General features: G+C 42.1%; 1 protein-coding gene across 2 annotated transcripts in view; it reads right to left on the bottom strand.

The window, feature by feature from the left end:
• The window catches only part of PDE1C (phosphodiesterase 1C), a 261,988-nt gene that overhangs the window by 57,166 nt on the left and 182,382 nt on the right, over positions 1 to 22,440 (bottom strand). For both annotated transcript variants that reach the window (XM_063129811.1, XM_063129819.1), the window contains exons 4-8: positions 17,515 to 17,628; positions 15,032 to 15,214; positions 11,092 to 11,158; positions 5,489 to 5,605; positions 2,839 to 2,979 (exon numbers count right to left, since the gene is read on the bottom strand). In XM_063129811.1, the coding sequence (XP_062985881.1) occupies positions 2,839 to 2,979; positions 5,489 to 5,605; positions 11,092 to 11,158; positions 15,032 to 15,214; positions 17,515 to 17,628 (622 nt within the window). The remainder of the gene's footprint in view (positions 1 to 2,838; positions 2,980 to 5,488; positions 5,606 to 11,091; positions 11,159 to 15,031; positions 15,215 to 17,514; positions 17,629 to 22,440) is intronic.

The following is a 22,440-nucleotide window of genomic DNA, read 5'->3' as shown; positions in this document are numbered from 1 at the left end:
GAAAAGATGCTGGCTGGGGCATGCTAGGAGTTGAAGGCCTTTTCTCTGTCTAAACATACATAGGATTGTGCCTTAAGTGGCTAAATCTCAGCTTGTTTTACAGGGTGACCCTATGTGCATTGTTGAATTGGGGGCCAGACTTTTAGGGAGAAAGGCCTTCTCTTGTGTGGTACCCAATTTGTGGAACACTCTTTCAGAAATCTTCACCTTGTATCATCTGTATATGCCTTCTATCAGCTAAGAACAAACTTTCTTTTTTGAAGTCATTTTAATTATTTTTGCACTCCATTCTGAGATCACTTGCTGCTGCTATATTTTACCACATATTTGTGGGGGGGGGGGCTGTTCAGACAACACGCTAAGCCATGGTTAGGCCGCTAACCCTTTTGCAGCAAACGGTTAGTGAGCGTACTTAAACTGTGGTTATGTAGCCACCATGATTAGGAATGGTTCACACAACATGCTAAGTTATGGTTCTCATGTCACGCTAAGCCATAATGTTTAGCTCAAAATGCTTAGCAAGTTGTCTGAACAGGGCCTCTGTGTGTGTGTGTTATGAACTAATTTTATTGGATTTAATCCAGATTAAATTAGTGGCACTTGCAGTGCAACCCTATACATATCTATGCAGAAGTAAGTCCCATTTAGTTCAATGGGACTGACTCCCAGGTATAGGATTGCAGAATTAAATCCTACTGAAATCAGTAGAAACATAGTGCAACTAATGCCATCTAGGTCCAAACTATTGAATTTCTAGATTTCTTTCCTGTCACCTTGAGCAAAAATTGGAAAAATGACTAATTGTTTTAATAAATAAATATAAATAATATATAAATAATACAGTCTTATTTCCAGAAAATCTTTGGCCAAATCATTCATATGCACCAAAGGAATCATTTGTTGTTATAGTCATAGCTGTGTTACACTGTTTTTTGTATGATTTTATGTATAACTCCTGCCATTTTTTACTTGAATATTGCTTTTTATAACGTATTATTTGTCCATTTGGGCTATGGTATGGACAATGTGAATATGATGTACTGACATTGCTACTGGGAAGTTACAGTAGTAACAGACAAATATCCCAGGGGCAAGTGTTATCGGGCTGCAAATCCCATTGAAATGAAATAGATTTGTTTTGTTAAGGGTTGCAGTAGTAAAATGAAATTGAAAACTCTCTTGTCCCTCCCCCAAAATCCCTGTTAGGTTCCTCTGCTGTGCTACTACATTAGATCTTGGAGCAAACTCTAAGTGGCACTCATGGTGTCTTTTTCGGACTGTTTTCAGGAAACTACCCAGCCTTCATTACATTTTCTGAAGCTGAAGCCTGTGTGATCATGACTTACACAGGATCTCAGACAGCATTGCCCTTAGGGTAGCTTATCACTTCAGAGTTGGCGTATTAACAAAGTTTCTGTTTCAACAAAAGCATTGGGAAGGAAGGGCGGAAAAGATTCATTGATTTTATGCCCCATTGTGTTTTGCACATGAATTAAATTTGGTTTTCCTATTAATTAATATCACTCTGAATTTTATCCAAGCATGTCCACAGACTCTACAAACTGTGTTTCTCCACAACAACACTAAGGCTGCAATTCTATAAATACTGACTAGGGAGAAAATCCCACTGAAGTCAATGGAACTTACGTCTGAGTAAACAGACATTAGATCATGCTGAATGAGTGTAACTAGACATTCCAAAGGACATTGACCCACCAGCGCTCTGTGTGCCCTTCCCTCTCTTCTAATTAATGTCTAGTTTTACATAATGTGTTACATCTTGCTGTCACACTGGGCAGTTTTTCACCCTTCACCTCAGATAACTGGCTGTTGGTAGCTGTTGCAGGGAACCAAACAGTAGAATTACCACTAGGATCAGACAGAAAGAGATGCAAGTCTTGTTCACTTCTCTTTTCAATGAACCACAATATAGCAATACATCTGAACCCTAAACTGTGGTTGATCTTAACTATGCTTAATTGAAACAAGCCAGCTTTGGTCTGAAGTTGGCTTCTTTCAGAAAGCCATAATTAAGACTAACCACAGTTTGTCTGGGTTTAGAGATAACACTAAATTTCAGTTAGTTAAAAATGGAAGAAAACCCTTCATATCTCCTCACACCTGTGCTAGAGCAGGAGCAGGGATGGGTAAATCTGTCAATTTCTCAGTTCCCAATCTTAAGTTTGTTTTGTCCTGTTTCCATATCAATTTTTAAAAACATCAGCATGAAAATGTGCACATTTTTCATGAGCAGTTCTCTTAATATATGCATTTTTGCAAGCTATTTTCACTAATATAATGCATTTCTTTATCTTATTTTCACTAATATACACACGTTCTGCAAAAGTTTCTCTAATCTGCATAATATTGTATCCATTTTTTTTTATCAGAGAATTGCTTTGCAAAATTTAGAGAAGTGCTAATACTGAAGGATAACCGCATCTTAGTTTGCATATCAGTTCAGGAAGTGCGAACAAAATGAACTTCTCCTTTATCCCTGGGGAGGAGTACATAAGCCTAAATCTTGTTCACATAAACCATTGTTTACTATTACATCCAAATAAGGCCACAGAATGGTGGCAGCTCTATGTTAAACAGTCTAATTAGACTCTCAGCGGCAAAACTATTTCAACCCCCTCTAATTAATCAAACATTAAAATGACACATTTCACACTTTTCATTTAATTGTTTCTTAATTCGTCGGCTCTACAATGTTCTATATATTGAATGGTTTATAAAATAAGAACCAGAGAAATAGTGGAATGTGCCCATAGGTCCTGATCTACAGATTGAAGTTGCTGCTGAGGAATGAAAATATCAAGTGATTCATGTACTTACTGCTACGCCCGTCTTGAAAAGGAGGTAATGAACAGTCTGTGTGACATCTGCTGCATGCATTAGGTTGTGATATGGATTTTTATGCTTGCTGTAGCCAACTTCCAGGGCTTCCACAAAGGAGACAAGGGCAGAAATTGGAATCTACACATAAACAAAGGAAGGAAAAATATATTTGGGGTAAAAAAACAATAGTACATTGTTTTAGCCTTATTGGGCAGTATCCATGGGAGTACTCACGTGCCAGTGGGACCCACCACTAGCAGGAGGTTTTAAAGAAAAAATAGGAAACAAATGGAAACACTTCTTTCTCAAACAGGGCAAGTCAGCATTGCTTGCATAATTAAGCTCCACTAACCTGTTGCAATCAAAAAAATAAGCATTTCTGCTTGTTTCCCGAGTGGCTTTTTTAACCGCTAGTTTTCTGTTGCACAAGCTGTGGATCCCGCTTGCACTGTTATGCTGTTGATTGAGCTGGAGCTCAGCAGCAGCGCTGGACATTGCCCATTGAGATTCTGAGCAACACTTTATATCTTCTAGGCTGTTGGGGAAGTCTGATGTACTTTCACACAAATGCTGAGCCCCATCCAGGCATTCTTAGATTGGTACAATGGGACCCCAAATATAGTGCTATATTAATAAAGAAATAAACATAAGAAATAAAAATAAAAGCCACAACTGAATTGACTCTTTCGCTCAGTTGAATCCCAGAGCTGACATGTTAAAAGAAAATCTAGTTATACGAAAACTACCCTGGCCTTATGGGACAGGATATGGAAACATATAAGCAGAATATAATAGCCCTAGATTTATTTAGTGGGTGGGTGGGGGGCTTGCTTGGGCTTTGAGGTTGCTAGCTGTGTGCAGGTTTGTTTGTTTTTAAATCTGGAGTACAGTTTCCCCCTCTTTCCTCTGGCAATTCACGAGCAATTCACGGGGATTGGCATTCACCACTCGCCTCCCATTGTGAGGGTGTGCAGCTCACAGGGGAATCCCTTTGTCATCACCACTCAGAGATAACATTTATCTTCTCAAGTCAGAAGATGGGGTTTAGGAAGGATACGCAGGATGCACAAACCTCTGCAGGCCAAGTTAGGAAACCCAGCAGGCCGGATTAGGTGTGTGAGTCAGAGGTTACCCTCCCCTGCTCTAGAGGTACTTTTCTTAATTCATCTGCCCTCTACCTGTGGCCCTCAGTGCTCTGCTTTGGCTTCCTGGCCTTTTGTCCTGTTACTATGATCTAATCACCTGATTCTATAGAGCACCACTGCTGCCAGTGTGGCAGTGCATGCAACAAGGCTCTGATGATCCATTTCTGAAACTTGGCCAGTAATTTGAAAATCTCTGGCATAAAGCTTTGTGCTAATTCAAAGACACATGCCTCGTGAAAAACAAAAGAAAATTTGAGTGATGTTCCAAAATAGCTCATAAAATGTTCTCTTTGTTCCCATCATTACATACTGGTGTACAACTTTGTTTCACAGCACATTCTCCAGAGTGCATTCATGCTTCATATTTTTGTTGGAATACACAGGAGTATCTCTTCTTTCCAAACAAAAACCCTTCGGGATACTTTCTTTTAACTCCTTCCTTCCCTTTCCGTATTTGTGATCTGTGTCCAACATTTGTCTGGTCCAGAGAGGCCATTGTCTTGAGGGCACATATGTTTTCATTGCTCAGGTACAGCAAAGGCTGAAGAAAAGGCAGCAGGCTACGTCCACTTCCCCAACCCATTACCCTTCAAATGTTTTAGACTTCAACTCCTACCAGCCCTAGCTAGGATGGCTAATGGTCAGGACTCTGGGAGTTGTACTCCAAAATATCTGGAGGGCACCAGGTTGGGTGGGAAAGGCTGGACTAGATGCCAGAGAGCAGCAGATAATAAATCCCAGTGGAGAATAAAATATGAGAAGTCCTGAGCAATCTCCTGATGTGAAGACAGCTTCTTCCTTTCCATGCTGGGGGAAGACACAAAGTCTCTCTTTGGGCCGAGACAGTAATGCAGAGAAAGGAAGCACAAGAGTCTTATGCTTCCAACTCACCCTATCCAGTATTTTCATCATATCCAAAGGTGAACAAAATGAGGGCCAGCGGGTAGAGCTCAGAGACTCTGACCTGATCTACACCAAGCAAGATATTGCACTATGAAAGCAGTATGAAAGCGGTATGTAAAAGGCAGAAGCCACACCACTGCTTTATAGCAGTGTTGAAGGGCACTGACAACTGTTGGGGCCCATGGACACATACCACATACGCTTTCATAGTGCAATGTCCTGCTTTGTGTGGCTCTTGCCTTTTATATACCGCTTTCATACCGCTTTCATAGTGCAATATCCTGCTTGCTGTGGATTAGGCCTTAGAGGGGAAGGACTAAGCTGCAACTACACATTGAGCAGGAATAGAGGTGAGGAAAGCCCTGTCAAGATATGGCCAACCGCAATGCCAGAAAAGACAGTGAGGATGGGCCGTCACATCTGGAGCTCTTGTGGTAGGAAGCCCTTCCTCCAGTGAAATCAATAAATGCTCCCCCATCTCCTTCCAAGAACATTCTAATTAAATCAAGTGGTAAGGGTCAAATACAAAGTTAGCGATATTTCTCTTTTCAGTAAACTACAGCAGAGCAGAGAGGGAAGGATACTGCAGAATTACTGACCTTGAAGCGGCTGATCAAGTCATAGCGTGTGAGCAATTCGTAGAAAATGAATTTCAGCGCATGGTCCCCACTAGCATCATTCAGTGCAAATACGTCAAAGGACCACTTGTCTACATTCTGGGTGGGAAACAACAGCATCAGTGTGAATTTACTTCATCAGTTGCAAAAAGAAAGCATCACTTTATAAAATATGAAGCATATTGTTTATCATTCACTTTAAATGCTTTCATATAAAGTAGCCAATGCACTTTCTGTTGGCGCTTGTAACAAGTAACACACAGCTGTTTCTTTTTTTCATTTTTTAGTCAGCTGTAGTGCAATTCTATGCATGTCTACTCACAAATATGTGCCACTGAGTTCAAGGAGACTTACTCCCAGATAAGTGCATAATGGATTACAGCTTTATTGTACAAGCAATGGATCTTAAGAAATGCAGAATTCGTTTTTGGTTTTGAAACACACAAGAATGCTATATGTTTTCATTATAGGATTTGTTACTTGGAAAGATTTACATTTTAATTTTTGTTCTTTATTATTTATATTATATTATCCTGCCTTTCTTCCATCATGTAACAAACAGTAGTATATACAGAGTTCCCACCCAGACCCCCAGACCTGCTTAGCTTCAGCAAGGTTGCTGTATCAGTACCAAACTGTGGAATGGTCTGCCGGAGGAGACTCGTCAACTTAACAGTCTATCAGCATTTAAGAAAACTATTAAGACTGATCTCTTCTGGCAGGCCTATCCAGTTTAATTTTAGGATGTTTTAAAATGGTTTTAGGATGTTTTTTAAATGATTTTAGGATGTTTTAACAATGTATATTATGTTTTAATTCAGTTTTATGTATTTTATATTTACTGTTGTTCCCGGCCTTGATCAGAAATAAGGTGAGTAAGAAATATTATTATTATTATTATTATTATTATTATTATTATTATTATTATTATTATTATTATTATTATTATTTGCCTTCAAAATCATGCCCTGGCACTTATTTCAAGAACAGAAAAGAAAATACATGGTGAACATGTATTTAATGTTCACTGTTTTTAACTTTTGTAAACCGCCCAGAGAGCTTCGGCTATGGGGCAGAATATAAATGTAATATATAAATGTAATAAATCAAATCAAACAACCCATGCTCAGTTTTCATGCTGCTGTTGTTATTATCTATAGGGTATCCCCTCTAAGGTTCCTCCACAATTTCTCATGAAAACAGGCTAGTTAATGAGGCCTTTTGCATCAAGATGCTGCAGAAGTTTGCCGCAGCCTAACTCAGAAACAAACTTGTGATGCTCTTAAATGGATGTCGCAAAAAGACCCCTGATTTCGGAGAATCTCGGCTAACTTGAACATTGGCTGTTCGTCCATCCCTACATGGAACTAATGCAAATGGTTCAGTCAAAACCCCTTCACTGTTAAATTGTTGATTGTGGCATAGCAGTTAATGGTACTCAGTGGCCATGCAGCATACTGTTACATGTTTACCTAACTATATCAGTGCCAAAGGATTTCTTTTAATCAGAATTTGTATCTCGGTTTTTAATCAGTGGAAATTCAAGTGTACAAATGTAATGAATAGTGACTGAAAAAAGAGACACCCAATCACGCTGCAGATCAGACTTACAAGGCAATTTCAGTTAACACTACTCATACATTATACATTTGATTATAAAATGAATATCCTAAATGCAATTTTGCTGTAATTTTCCCCAATGTGTTTTCAGATTAAATGAAACTCCCTGAAGCAACTCAAAAAGCAACACAGTGGGAAGGATACACACTGACACTGCATTGACCGCCTGATGTGTACATAATATTTTGAAAGCAGGAATGTGCATCTTCAGTGTACTCTGAAATTTCCCTGTGTCATTTCTACCTACTCGCAAATAAGCTTTATTCTATCACACAAGAGGAAAAAGGCGGGGTGGGGGGAAAGGCATCATATTGTTTTGAGATTATAGCTTTTGAATCTTCCCAAACATTGGGAAGTGGAATGGCCCACTAAATGAAGTGATGAAATGATGAGCTAGGACCTTCCTAAACCATGTTCAAATCAGGCTTCTTGTCTGATCTCTTGGACAGCATTTAGGCTGCAATCCACCAAGCACTGCTGCTGTGAAAGATCCATTCATTTCAACGCTTACCTACAATTTGCTATATGTTTTTATATAGTGATGGTTCAGTTTTGAGAGGGGCCTTTGTGAAATACCATCAGTGGATTTCTGATTAGAGTAGTGGCAGGCAGCCATTTAAACTTCTCATAATGCCCTGGGGGCCTAGGATGACCATAGAGAAAGGAGGACAGGGCTCCTGTCTTTAACAGTTGTATTGAAAAGGAAATTTCAGCAGGTGTCATTTGTATGCATGCAGTGCCTGGTGAAATTCCCTCTTCATCACAGCAGTTAAAGCTGCAGGAGCCCTGCCCTCTTTTGTATCAGGTCAGCTTTAACTGTTGTGATGAAGAGAGAATTTCACCAGGTGCTGCATGCATACAAATGGCACCTGCTGAAATCCCCTTTTCTATACAACTGTTAAAGATACAGGAGCCCTGTCCTCCTTTCCATATGGTCACCCTACCCGAGGGATGCTTCATTGCTATACTGGGGGCATTGCAGGAAGTTAAAATGGCTGCCAAGGGGCTAGGACAGGTGTCAGTGGGTCCTACTGGGTTGCTGGACCCCCAACAACTGCCCAAAAGTGCTGGGTTCTGGGACCAGCACTATTAATAAAATGAATGTCCTTGATGCCCTTACTCCAGAATTACTACTACATTTTTTACAAAGACTGCAATCTACTGGCACTTCTGTTACACAAGGTCCATTAGTGTCACTTGGTTCCCAGAAACTCAGTATATAGTTTAAAAATAAGTGTTCCTTGATGCACTTACTCCAGAACCACCACCACATTTTGCAACTATTTACTTGAACGTAGAGTACGGGGGCCATTTGGGGCTGGATTTTTTGACTGTTAGGTAACAGCACAGGTTTCACTTCGGCCTACTTTTGTTTGTATGGGCTGGAAGAAATGACTGTGTTTGGAGTTTTGTTGGCCTGATCCAAATATATTCAGAAGAATTATATCAACTATTGTTATCACTGGGATAACTGCTCACCATGGGTCTGGGAAGTGGTCTTTTCCTTTATCCAAAGATGCTGGGGATTGAAGCTTAGACCTCATACATGCAAAAGATACAGTTTACCACTAAACTATCAGATGACCTGCGCTACAAAAAGAGCAGAATACACGGTAAAACTGTTGCTACCACCTCAAACTGCCAATGTGGAAATGAAGACTTGAATCCATGGGGAAAGAACCCTGCAGATAGAAAATGATCCTATCAGGCAGAAATGCTGGTTTGGGTCCTTACCCCAACGTGTATGGGAAGGAAATGTTTGAATATGGAGGCGCATTTGCATTTATATTTATTACATTTTTATCTTACTTTTCCTCCCAATAGCCGGGCAATATATACGGCTTTCCCCCTCCCCCCACCATTCCACTTTATCTCCACAACTATCCTGTGATGTAGATTAAGCAGCAAGGAAATGTCCCACCCCCATCTGCTCCTTTTTTATTTTTTAAATCCTCTGCTTTATTTCTGAACTAGTGAGCACAAAATTTAATAAATGGCTTTTCTCTCAGTGATATTGAATAAGAGAAAAATCTTGAAACGTGGACTATCGTTTCCCTTCACCTCCAAACAGGTAAGCAGTGGAGAGGCATGTTAGGAGAATATCATTGGAAATTATCTGCAACTATTTAGGCCTTTGCCAATTTACTTGGCATAAGCATATTATATTCGTCCACAGCGAGGCTACATTTCCTTAATAATGCATTGAAGATTCAAATCTTTAAGTTGGAGGTTTTCTGCCACATTCAGTCTCTGTTGCAGATTAGTTCCAAATTCCCCGAGGCATTCTAATTGGAAAAGCGAGATGAATGAATTTCATACGTGCACACGTACGGCTGATTTGGCTCCAGCTGCGACAGGAAAAGTAAAAGCAATTCTACACAGGCCATTTGTAAACAATAAAATCTACTTAGGCTAAAAACTAATGAGACTGATCTGACAGCAACTTAACTCCAGAACTAAAGGCTGAAAACACACACACACACACACACTTTGTGAACTCCAGCTGTTAACTACTATTAGGGACTCCAGGGTTGTAATCTAAGAACCTCAGGGTCTGAGGCTGAGATATACAATGGTGGCCAAGATTGTGGACACTTTTTGAAATTTTCATGTTTTGCAACTTTGCACGCTTATAGAAAATGTTCTGTTCCACGAAATTCAAATGTTTATATATCAATTGAAAGACCTGATTCACATAGTACAACAATCCTGCTTCTTTTCCTGGGTGTCCAATCAACTCTTTTCTTTGGTGCCATTGCTCTATATATGATGTACGTATGTACACTTTTAATTTGAGAAATACTTCAAAGATTCACACAATCTCCAATTGCACTTCAGTGCAGAACAAACAGCAAAACTGACTTTCCCCAACTTGAAACCTTGCAGCTACTGCCATGTGATTGGTCCCCAGAACAAGGACTGTGATTGGCCAGTAGGGTTTGCAATTCCAATCCGCGTCTTCACTCAATCACACCTGTTTGTTTTTAGACTAAAGTATAACTTTTTTTTTGTACTGCAGATATTTGCATTATGTTTTTTGTATTGAATTCAGCATTAAATTCTCTTTCAATTGATATATAAACACTTGAATTTCGTAAAATTCATCAATGGATCAAAAAATTTAAAAGCAAACAGCCTGCTTTATTTCTACATATATGTAAACACCCACACAAATGACAAACACCAAACATGTTTCACCCATTAATTGATCTTCTTTAGTGGTCTAGTGAAACAAAAATAGTGTAACACTTAGGCCTTAGCTAGACTTACCTGTTATTACGTGACGGAGGGATGAAGATCTCGCAATGTTTTTATCGCGAGATCCCCCTCGGTTTATACATGGCGCACGACGACCTCAGAGGGAGAGGCATTACGCCCGCCATTTTTTAAAATTTTTTTAAAGAGACAAGAGCGCACGAGCGCTCGTACGCAGAAGGTAAATGTTTTTTAAAAAATCATTTCCCCGCTCACCCTACCCCACCCCCGATGAGCTGGGATAAACCGTGGTGCCCAGCCACACGTTCCATGGTCTCGGGCTCAGCCGGAGACCGTGGAAGAAACAGGCCAAAGGGTAGGGCTCTATCCCAGGGCAAGGGAGGGATCATTAAGCAAGCAAGTGGTGACAATGATGAGAAAGAGGATGGGGCGCAAGAGCAGCTGGTGACCATGGCAGTTCAAGGGGACTCACTGAGGGAGAGGTCCACTGAGGGGCAAGGGTGTCTTGCCCAGGGGCTCTGCAAAGCCTGGAGCTGGCATTGGCATGTAGGGAGCTCCAAGATTGGTAAGTATTGCAATTTCCCCATATGTATTCTGAAGTGCGAGGAGGCATGGATAATGTAATATTTCTGAACACTGAATACTTCAATAAAATGAAGTATTCATTTTACAGCACACAGGCCCCAATAGAAGATCACAATATCCTTTCAGTGTTTGTTTCATAAGCAAGAACCATTCACTGGCATTACCTTTAGCACTCCAATTACAGCCGGTGGGTAGCTAAGTCCTACCATATTGGATGTTCGCCTATACATTCTGTCAAGATAAAGTAATTTAATGAGTCTATAAACCAACATTAAAATTAACACAGGACAGGATTCTTTTCAAGTACACATAATTTACAAATGATAATTCTTCGTTTATTCCACCCCCTTACATGCATTTCTATAACAAACTCTTCCATTCAGACCTAGAGCTCAACCCAGAGATACATAAGTGCAAAATGGCCACATGTTGTGCTTTGATCCAGATATAGGATACTTAAGATGCTTATAGCCAATATAGGAGGACAGAAGGCTGTCGCCATTGTAGCTATTTCATAATCTGCATGTGTCAGTCTGCACAGGATTCCTTTGTCCTGGGTGCACAGAAGAATCCCATGACACATTCATGCTTCAAAGGCTGGGTAACCAGATCTCTCCTTGTTCTCCACATAGAGCACAATCCCACAGCTGTTGTACACGTGAAACATCCCCACCCAATGTGAAAGAGGATCATTGGATCAGGGTGCTAAGGTATGCTTACACGGAAGAATTGACAGCAGGTAGACTTATTTCTAAATGTCTGCTGGTAGGCTTAGTTTAAAGGGTTCGCTTATTAACACTTTAATGCAAAATACAGCCACGGACCTTGTTTTTGCAAAGCATAATTACAAAAAACGCAATTTTGTCTAATCCAAATAGTATCCTTGCTTGTCAATGAGAACATAAAAAGCAGCCTCCTTCTTCAAAACGTATCACTTTGTGTCACACATGATTAACCCAGGGCAGAATCCATTTCAAATTGAACTCCAAAGTGAATGGTTAAAACTGTTGACTGAAATGATTCGTAATTGCTCTGGTGTGATGAGTGTGGACTAAGTATGTAGGCACAGGGCTCTGCAAATGGAGGAAATCGCCTTTTCTTCCTCAATACGGGATACATCCCTGACCTGTGTGCATTGGGTTGGCTCACCGAATAACACCTATTCTTTGGCAGAAATGTGGGATTATAAATACAATAAACCTAGAGCTCCATCAGATGATCCCAAGCAATGCCAAAGAGTTGGTAACAATTGTTATGTAGCAAAAGCCACATAACATATTTTATTACAAAGGGCACTGCAGATGTAGAAAGGTTTACTTTTATGTAATTCCCCCTTACACCACCATCATCATCATCATCATAAATCAAAAGAATGATGCAACAAATCTAATATTCTGCCTCAATACTAGCCATGCCCAAATGCTTTTTTAAAAAAAATGTAGGTGTGAAATTCCTTTTAAGCCTCTAAATATTTAGGGATACTCTAAATATAGCCCTGACCAACTTAAGAGGTCTAGATAATTTTCTCTTCCATGTATTTGTGTTTGCTGAACTCTCTTATACCGGTGGCTGGCATTAAGCCATTTGGTAGTAAATTCCACAGGGAAAAAACCAAAAGGAATTCAACCTATCATCAATGGATCAAAAAATTTAAAAGCAAACAGCCTGCTTTATTTCTTCATATATGTAAACACCCACACAAATGACAAACGCCAAACATGTTTCACCCATTAATTGATCTTCTTTAGTGGTCTAGTGAAACAAAAATAGTGTAACACTTGGGCCTTAGCTAGACTTACCTGTTATTACGTGATGGAGGGATGAAGATCTCGCAATGTTTTTATCGCGAGATCCCCCTCGGTTTATACATGGCGCACGACGACCTCAGAGGGAGAGGCATTACGCCCGCCATTTTTATTTTTATTTTTAAAGAGACAAGAGCGCACGAGCGCTCGTACGCAGAAGGTAAATATTTTTAAAAAAATAATTTCCCCGCTCACCCTACCCCACCCCCGATGAGCTGGGATAAACCGTGGTGCCCAGCCACACGTTCCACGGTCTCTGGCTCAGCCGGAGACCGTGGAAGAAACAGGCCTAAAGGGTAGGGCTCTATCCCGGGGCAAGGGAGGGATCATCCCTCCCTGATCCCAGGATCCCTTGTGTGTCATGTGGATGCACAGGGACGATCCCTGGGGTCACCCCGGGATTTCGCCCTGTCTTAGCTATGGCCTTGGTGTAACCACTTGGAGAACAATCCTATAGGCTAGATTCACAGTTTCATACACACCCCATGCCCATTAGTCCACTCCCAACATATCCATTTCTTCCTTTCCCAAGGTTGGGATTCTGAGATCAGAGCTTTCTGCACCAGCTGAAAGGGGCTTTGTGGGGAGGTCCTCAATCGGATCTCCTTCTACAAGGTTGGAGCTCTGTCTCCAGCCTTGGAGGAGCGTATCATCTGCATTCTATGACCCTTCAAATACTATTTAGAGGTCATGGGATTGCGTTCTTAAAAACCACTATATCCTCATATCAAAGGCACAAAGTAACAAACAACTGAAATCTTTGCATATCCACAGTCCCAGACAGGAATGGGACACCACTGTTACAGTAATGGCCAGGTTTAAGGTTCTTGTACTTGTGTACAAAGCCCTAACCAACTTGGGACCAGGATACCTGAGAGAGCGCCTTCTCCCTTAACCACCTGCCCAGTCACTGAGGTAATCCGAGGGCCTGCGCCTGGTGGTTCCACATAGATCCATCCTCCGATTGGAGTCCACCAGGGGAAGAGCCTTCAGGGTGGTGGCTCCCCTCTTGTGGAATTCCCTGCCTCTGGAGGTCAGGCAGGCACCAACCTTGTACTCCTTTCGATGCCTCCTGAAAACATCTTTATTCCAAGAAGCCTTTTCTTAATATGCAGCCTTGGATTCTTTTAAATTTTGTTTTAACTGTTTTATTCTGTTTTTCTTTTTTATTTTATCTTGTACACCGCTCTGAAATTTTTCAATGGGGAGCGGTATATAAATATTCTAAATAAAATAAATAATAAAATAAATATTGTTGTTTCACTTTACTTGGTAGATTGCGCCAAAAGGCAGGATACTATAATCCATGTGTTTATATGAGAAATTGTGATTGTCGTGACATTACTAGACCACAGAAGATGGCCAATTCATGGTCAAAACATTTTTGGTGTTTGTCATATATGAGAGATTTCATATGTATTTATTCTAAAGATGCATCAGGGATCCCCAACCTTTTTGGGTCTGTGGGCGCATTTGGAATTCTGAGACAGTGTCATGTGCACTCTCACAAAATGGCTGTGATGTTGGGCACAGCCAGTTACAAAACACTCATTTTCCAGAAAGCCAGCTGGAGAGACTAAAAGAGAAGTAACTTGCCCAGGAATCTAAGTATAAGGCAGACGTGGGGGTCTAAGCTATAAAACACAAAGGCACTATTTTGAACACAAATAAAAAAAGTGTTGAACAGTGCCACTTTGCTTTGCTGTATGGCAATGTCCCAATTAAAAAATAATATTTGTATTTTTAAAAGCTTAAAACATAAAAATTAAAATCAGGAGGGGCAGGGCGCCTGGTGGGTTCCAAAAAAGATATCCGTGATCCCTGACTACTTTTGTACTCATTTGTTCCTGTGTTTGCCACTGCAGCAGCAAACAATCCCAGCAATTTTCCTTGCAAACAAGACATGTAGGGAATCTGAGCATATTCCCTACATACCTTGGTTAGTTCATGGGGAGACCAATGCTATGGCCCCTAGACAGTGTCAGGGAGTGGGGGAGCATAGGATAAGTTCAGATTCCTGGATTTGAGGACAGAGTCAATGCTCTGACCTTGGACCAGGAGTTTGAGCTCCCCTCCTCCTCCCTCTTGCAGCCAGAACTATTTTGCTAATAGTTCACTTATTTGCTTTCATTTTATGAAGCATAATAACTTATTTATTTTCAGGTTTCCATTCCTGGTTTCACTTCTCCTCCTTTTTTTATTAAGAAGAACCCAAGCCAATACTCTTCATTTGATGCTAAAGATATAATTTTCAATATCTGATAGCTCTTTGGTGAAAAACAATGACATCCTCCATTACCTCTCCACAAATATCCCAGCTTGGACTGCATGGACAATGCTTCTGAACCGTGGCTTTTCCTCAGTCCTTCTCAGCATCATCCCCATCTGCCGTGTGAAGGTGGACGCCAGCCAATCCCGTACCTCCGAGGGCACAGAATCTGACTGGATATCACTGAGCTCATCTTCTGTATCCAACAGACGCCTGTAGGAGGAGAGGGGAGAAATGGTAAATAAAGGTTTCCTAAGAGACGGCATTTCTCCTGCAACGTTGTTTACAATTGTCACACATGAAAAAGCCCTAAAATCTGTTGGTTGGTGTGTGTGTTGTTGTTATTGCTTTGTAATTTAATGGAACACACTGTTGACATTCAGGTATTTTTATGGACAACAGCAGTACCCTCAAATTGCAAAGTACTTCACCTCTAGAGAATCAGAACAATGAAAGACTGCTGCTTTATCTTTCCAGGATTATTCATATTTAAGTTTGCAACATTCCAAGGGCTCAATTTTGCATAAGCAGTTGACATGTGTACAAAACACAATGCAATAATTACAAGATTTTGTAAGTGGTAATTTCCTAAGCACTATTTCCCTCCTCAAAGTAAATTGACAGCCAATAGAAGTGGGTGACCAGAGCCCATCCCATTGTTGTACTTATCTCAAAGGCTCAGGGTGAGCAGTTACAAGTTAAAAACATTTCCACAAATTGGGAGGGGAAGGAAGGAAGGAAGTGTGTTCAGAGGAGGGCAACCAGGATGATCAGGGGTCTGGAAACAAAGCCCTATGAAGAGAGACTGAAAGAACTGGGCATGTTTAGCCTGGAGAAGAGGAGATTGAGGGGAGACATGATAGCACTCTTCAAATACTTAAAAGGCTGTCACACAGAGGAGGGCAAGGTTCTCTTCTCGATCCTCCCAGAGTGCAGGACACAGAATAACGGGCTCAAGTTAAAGGAAGCCAGATTCCAGCTGGACATCAGGAAAAACTTCCTGACTGTTAGAGCAGTGCGACAATGGAATCAGTTACCTAGGGAGGTTGTGGGCTCTCCCACACTAGAGGCCTTCAAGAGGCAGCTGGACAAGCATCTGTTGGGGATGCTTTAGGGTGGATTCCTGCATTGAGCAGGGGGTTGGACTCGATGGCCTTGTAGGCCCCTTACAACTCTGCTATTCTATGATTCTATGAAGGAAGGGATGAGCCTGTCAAACAGGGTAATAAACAGGTATTAAAAACATTTACATCCAATTCATCCTTGCACTACTCACTAGTTCCTGATACTAAAAAAAAAAAAAAAAAATATTCCCAAGTTTTTCTACAGGAAGCACAACCTTACAATTTATGTTTGAAGTGGTTAAACAACCAGGAACTGGGCAGACCTTTCCAGTAACTCTGGAATAAATGCCACCTCTCTGCCAAAGAAAGCCATGGAAGAAATTCCATTTGCCTAGCCATATTGCAACGTGGAAGAGGGCAGGAAGATGAGCCTTCAGGGGAATACTTACAATATGAGTGGGCAGACTTTAGACTTCAGGGATCTATTTTGCTTTTCACTACAAGTCTGAGGTCTACCAACCAGAGCCGGGTGAAAAATACTGGCTCAGAAAGGCAGGCACTGAATTGCAGAATGAAGTGCATCTGAGCTCACACTCAGTCCAGAAGTGGAGCATGAACACAAATTCTTTCATACACAAATATATGTTTGTTCTTTCCCCACATTTTCTTGATTTCAGCAGCATTTTTCTGTTGCTATTGTTAAACCATTTAATTAATTTGCTCTTTCTTTGCAGTAGATCACCTCTTACTGATCTACTGCAAATCACCCAATAATCTGCCAGTCAATTCCAATCAGCTTACAATATTGTATCATTTGGGGGATAGTGAATTTCCATCTCATAAAAGAAATGTGTGAACTGCAGAGAAGTTGGGATGGCTAAAGCTCACTTTGGTGGGAGAAAGTTTCTGGGGACATTGGCATAATGTCATGGAAATAATGTTCAAGTGTTCGCTCTTTAACACTTTTACTTTTTAAGTTCATAATATTTCTAGAAACCTGGAACTCTAACTCTCTCTCTCTCTCTCTCTCTCTCTCTCTCTCTCTCTCTCTCTCTCTCTCTCTCTCTCTCTCTCATTAAAAGTAATATTGAAAATGCCTGTGTGACACACTGAGAGCAATTTCCAGTGCTGCCCAGTGGAACCCATCGCTAGCAGAATGGGATTTAGCGATCAGATAGGAAAGGGAAATGAGCGGAAACACACATTTCCAGAATGGGGCAAGTCAGCAAAGCTCACATAACAGACCTCCGCCAACCTGTCTGGATCTGGAAATTAGTGTTTCTGTTCGTTTCAGGGCTTGCTTTATGAAGTTCTAAATCTCCATTGCACAAGAGGTGGCTGGCTACTGCTTGTGCAACAAAATCAATGAGAGCACAGCAGCCCCATTGGATACTACTCCATGTGGTACAATGCAGAGGGAGGTACAAAGCTAAAAAAAAGTTGTCTCACCTGGTTTCATCAATGTACACGGATTCAAGCACGGTAGCTGCATATTCCAAGTTCTTTTTTAAGTCAACCACAGAAGCTTCTCCTCTCTCTAGCTGCTTCACCAAAGATCGCAACCTATGAGAAGAAAACGAGAATTTGATTCACACAAATCCATCAAATGAGTACAAATTAATGCGTCACACAAAATCTTTAATTTCCTCATGATGGACAGTCATATTCACGTTATATAGAAGCTAGGATATGATGCATACCAGTGAGTACTATCCAGAAAGTGCACACAGACGCTGAGAAGTCTGAATTCATCTACAACCTTCCACAGCCTGCTACCTTTTTAAAAAATATTTCCATTCATTCAAGACGGCTTTCTTTTTAAAAGCGCCATCTAAAAGGTGCAGACGCCAAGAGCCTTTTGTATCCTGTGGCTCTCCAGATGTTGTTGGACTCCCAGGTCCCATCAGCCCCAGCCAGCATGGCCAATGGTTAGGAATGATGGGAGCTGTAGCCCAAGAACATCTGGAGGGCCCCACCCTTTATACAATAAGTGTTAAAATACCAGAAGGATGAAAAAGAAGATATTAGCTGAGCAATCTGAGACTGACAGCCAGTATTACTAATACAATATTAAAGTGCCCATTTAGTAGCTCTGAGTTTATCATCTGGCCTGAATAAGGGACAGAAATACAATGAGCCACCTTTTTGCTTAGTGGATGCCTCCAAGAAAAAAGCAGCTGCACCTTCTCCATACATTACTACTGCAACATATCCTAGCAAACAAAACTAGGTGAGACGATGTGGCTGACTGCGGAGACGTTGTTCTCTCTTCCATTTCAGAGAAATGAATCTAATAACTATAACAACTCTGTTTTATGAGCCATGTTATTTTCAGTATCAAAAGCCAAAAAGGTGCAAGGTGACTTCCCAAATAATTGGTGCAAGAGGTGGAAAAGGGTTTCTATATCTTTATATCATATCATAAGACCCATCAAAGTTATAATATAGAACATATAGAACAGAACACAAGAAATACAGTTTCTCCGATGTAGGTAATACAGTCAGTCACTTCAACTCTTATACACATGGCAATGAGAAAAACGTTCAGTAATATGGGGGACCTTATCCAATAGACAATGCATTGCCAATCGTTCATCTGGGGGCCCTGGTAAACTAGAGTCTCAGAGATTCCCAGCCTACATGGATGGACAGAATTTTCAGAAATCTGCCCTTATTAATTTTGCAAGTATAAACGCTCTACTAGAGTGTATATTCTTAAGAGAAAGCAAATAAGAACATGAAGTACCCTAACTGGGCAGATTCCCATGAGCCATGAGGGGACACGTCCTCTTTGCCAGAGAGTATAGATTTTCTCTTTCAATATTAAAATGAAACATTATATAATCTTTGAATCAAAATGTTAAAAATTTGCCGTTGCTCCACAAATTGGTTATCAGATTTCTCAAAGTGTTTTACAACATCTGCGCTCTTTCTTCAGGGGAAAAAACTCAATATTTCCATTAGCAATAGAGCAGTTGAAACTAGCATTTCCAAGGAATGTAGGAAGCTGCCTTATACTGAGTCAGACCAGTCAAAGACACGGACTGCAAGTGGCTCTCCTGGTTTTCTGGTAGTGGGCTTTCCTAGCCCTGCCTGGAGATACCGGGGATTGGACCTGGGGCTTTCTGCACGCAAAGCAAGGGGCTCTCCCACTAGACAGTGGACCCTCCTGAGCTACAGTCTCACCCTCGAGCTCTGGCCCTTCTCCAATTACAATTCAGTGTAATTCATTCCCTGGCAAAGCTTCTATCATGCCCTTTTCAACATGGGCATTTTCAACATTAACTACTCATCCAGAACCTGCACTCTCCAGTTTTGACAAATAATGTCAATTTCGTTTGACAATTAGAACTCTTCACACTGCATGGGGTGCATGGTCCTCTGGATACTGGTAGCAGATATTGAGGGGGTATGAGGATCATAGTAGAGAAAAGGGCCTCAGAAGCCCTGATGCCCATTTCCAGGTATTTTGGTGCCTCAGGTAGCAACAGTCACTACCCTCAACCTCCTCCCCTCCCCCCAGCAGCCATTCTCCCCTTCTTTTGCTCCGCAATGCCACCACTCTCCCCCACCCACACCCACCCCTTCTCTTCACCCTAACTCCTCCTCAACGTCTCGCTTTGAGGAGCCCTGCCCCTCAATTCTGGGTGAGGTAGCCTTTAAGACCACCCGTACTGCCATGGCCACCTCACCCAGAATTCCTTCCTCACTTTGAGGGAGGACTATTAAAGTGAAGTATTTGTGCCAGGCGTGCTCTCTGGAGAGCTGTGCCAGTCACTTTTCTGCTGGGGCAATTGCTGCAGCAGGGAAGCAGTCAGAAAGGCTTTCAGAGGTAAGGAGAAGGAGCCAGGGTGCCATCGCCTTAAGGGGGTTGTTTGGCACCCCCATAATTTGCTGCCCCAGGCAGCTGCCTAATACACACACACACACACACACACACACACACACACTGAGACAGCCCTGACTGTGTATGTGAAATCTTCCCAGATAGCTCAGGGTGTTTCTTTTACTTAATAAGAAAAATACTGAATGTAATCGATATTACAAATAGCATGGGAGAACTGTAGCAAAAGTATAGAATTTCACTTTTGTATTTCAATGCCTCTTACGTAATTGGCTAAACATCACCTGCAGCTTTGTTCTGCAGAGTGTTCAACATCCATATACAATACAGGCGGAATGAATCGCTATAACATTGTGGCACCAGCATCCATCATACAAGATGAGACGTGGCTCACAGCGCATCCATCACTGGGCCAAAAAGAGAGGGGCTTTGGAACAGAACAGTGTGCTTCACGTGCAGAAAAAAATGATGTTGCCTTTTCTCACCACTTGTTATCTATAAACGCCTCTATGATTTATCTAACAGAGGCAACTAGCAGCAGCAGCATGCCTTCAGTGAAAAGTGAGTCCGTCACACACTTCTCTTTTCATGTGATAAATGCTTTTAAATCACGAGTGAAGCTGTTTAGAATAAATCATACATGGTTCATGGGAGCAGATCTCTCAAATTACTTCACGTCTCTACTGCATTTTGGGTACATTTGGGGGCACGCCCATGGCTGGGGATGACGGGAGTTGCAGTCCAACATATCTGGAGAGCACTAGGTTGGGAAAGGCTGTCTTAGGTCGCAATCTAGGCAGCAGCCACCAAAGTCGGAGGCTGCCAAGTATCCTAATGCAGGGAGGCCGGAACATAGAGGGTGTCGTGTTTCTCTTTGACCTCCTGCCTTCTTGGGATACAATAACGAGGCCTGCTAAGTAATCTACAAAGCTTTATTTAAGCAATAAACATTTCTTCCCACCTGAAGAGAGTCCAACTTCTAGGAACCTTCCCCTAGGCAAAACTATGCAAAGTAAGCGAGACAATTGTCCGTTCAAGAAGAATAGAAACCCTTTTCCCCAGACACATTAACTTCAGAGAGGCTAGTTCTGAGGCGGCTTTTGATGTGATGCGAGCCGGACCGACTTTCTTTTGCCTTCCTTTTGCTCCGCCCACTTTAGCTTGCGACGTACTCTAGGATCGGCTAACCTGTCGATGCTCTCTCCTTTGGAAGAATGTTGGCTTCCCACTGCCTGTGTATTATTTGCCCTGGATGAGATAAGCTCTGGAGAGGGTTCACCACCAGCTGGTGAAGAAACCGTGAGAGCCTTCTCCCCCACTTGTACAGCGCCGACTCCTCTACACCAGAGTCTGATTCTGATTAATCACCTGAAACACCTTCTTCCAAACTAGGGGGAGCAGGGCTAGACATGACGGAGGGGATCATCGCCTCCATGCTACAGCCACCCTGCATTTTTGCTAGACAAGTGATTTCACCCACTTAGTCGTGGCTCTTCAAAGCAGGAGGGCAGGAGACTGAGGCAAGCATAGGCAGCTGCATAAGGCAACTTCCCTGGTCTCCTTCCCTGGGACCTTGTCTCCAAGAGAGGTAGCCAGCATAGTTTTCTCCACAGCGGCTACAAGAGGTAGAAGGATGTCTCCAACCTCAGAGCCAGTAAACCAAATAATCCTACGGTTCCCCAGTCTCTGTCTAGGGGCATAGGATCGCTCTCTCCATGTATAATAGACTGTTTACAGAGTAATCTTATGGCTCCCAGATGGCATCTGGGAGCCATGGGATGGTAGCTCTCCTCCTCTACTGCTGTAAACAGAGCTACGGCCATGAAGGAGGAGATCCAACATGAATCTCACCACCACAATCGCCACAGAAATCTCAGAGGCAGATTCTATTCTGAGGAGACATCCGAGAGGGAGAGAAGGGGACAAGACAGTAGGTGGGGAGGGGAGTGGGGAGGAAAGGCCTGGTCTGGATCTGTTCGATCCAAGAGTTTCTCTGTCGCCATTCCTCTCCACCCCCCTCACTCCCTGCTAAGCAAATTACATAAGCTGAGAGGGACTTCGAGCTTTAAAAAAAATGAAATGAAGGATGGATGGAGAGCGTGTAAAAACCTCCATCCTCCTCCCGCCGCACCTGGCTCTTGCAAGGGCTCCGGCACTGACTTAGGCCCAGTGTCTGCCACCATTTGGCCCTCTTTCCTCATGTGAGGGAGGCTGGTAGCTACCCCTGTAGCACTCATAAACAACCTTGCTTGCTCAGCCAAAGCAGGGACCCCATTCCAGAGCAACTGCTGCTGCCAGGTCAACCCACTCGTGAGCCAACAAGCACTTCCAGCGGGGTGCTGAGCAGCTCCGTGAGCCTCTTGTACGGCATATGAACCAGCTTTCCCGAGGCCCTGTAATGGGCCCCTGCCATTGTGGACACCTGCCCTTGTAGGCAGCAAGAATTTAGCACGTACCTCCACCAGCCTTTTCCAAATAAGCACAACTCCTCTGAGTGCAAGAGGAGCCAGATTCAGGAGCCAACCAAGTCC

This window comes from Elgaria multicarinata, chromosome 1 (assembly GCF_023053635.1).
Source record: "Elgaria multicarinata webbii isolate HBS135686 ecotype San Diego chromosome 1, rElgMul1.1.pri, whole genome shotgun sequence".
NCBI classification, from domain to species: Eukaryota; Metazoa; Chordata; class Lepidosauria; order Squamata; family Anguidae; genus Elgaria; species Elgaria multicarinata.
Note: the sequence above shows the minus strand (reverse complement) of the source record. Positions and strands in the feature narration are given on the sequence as shown.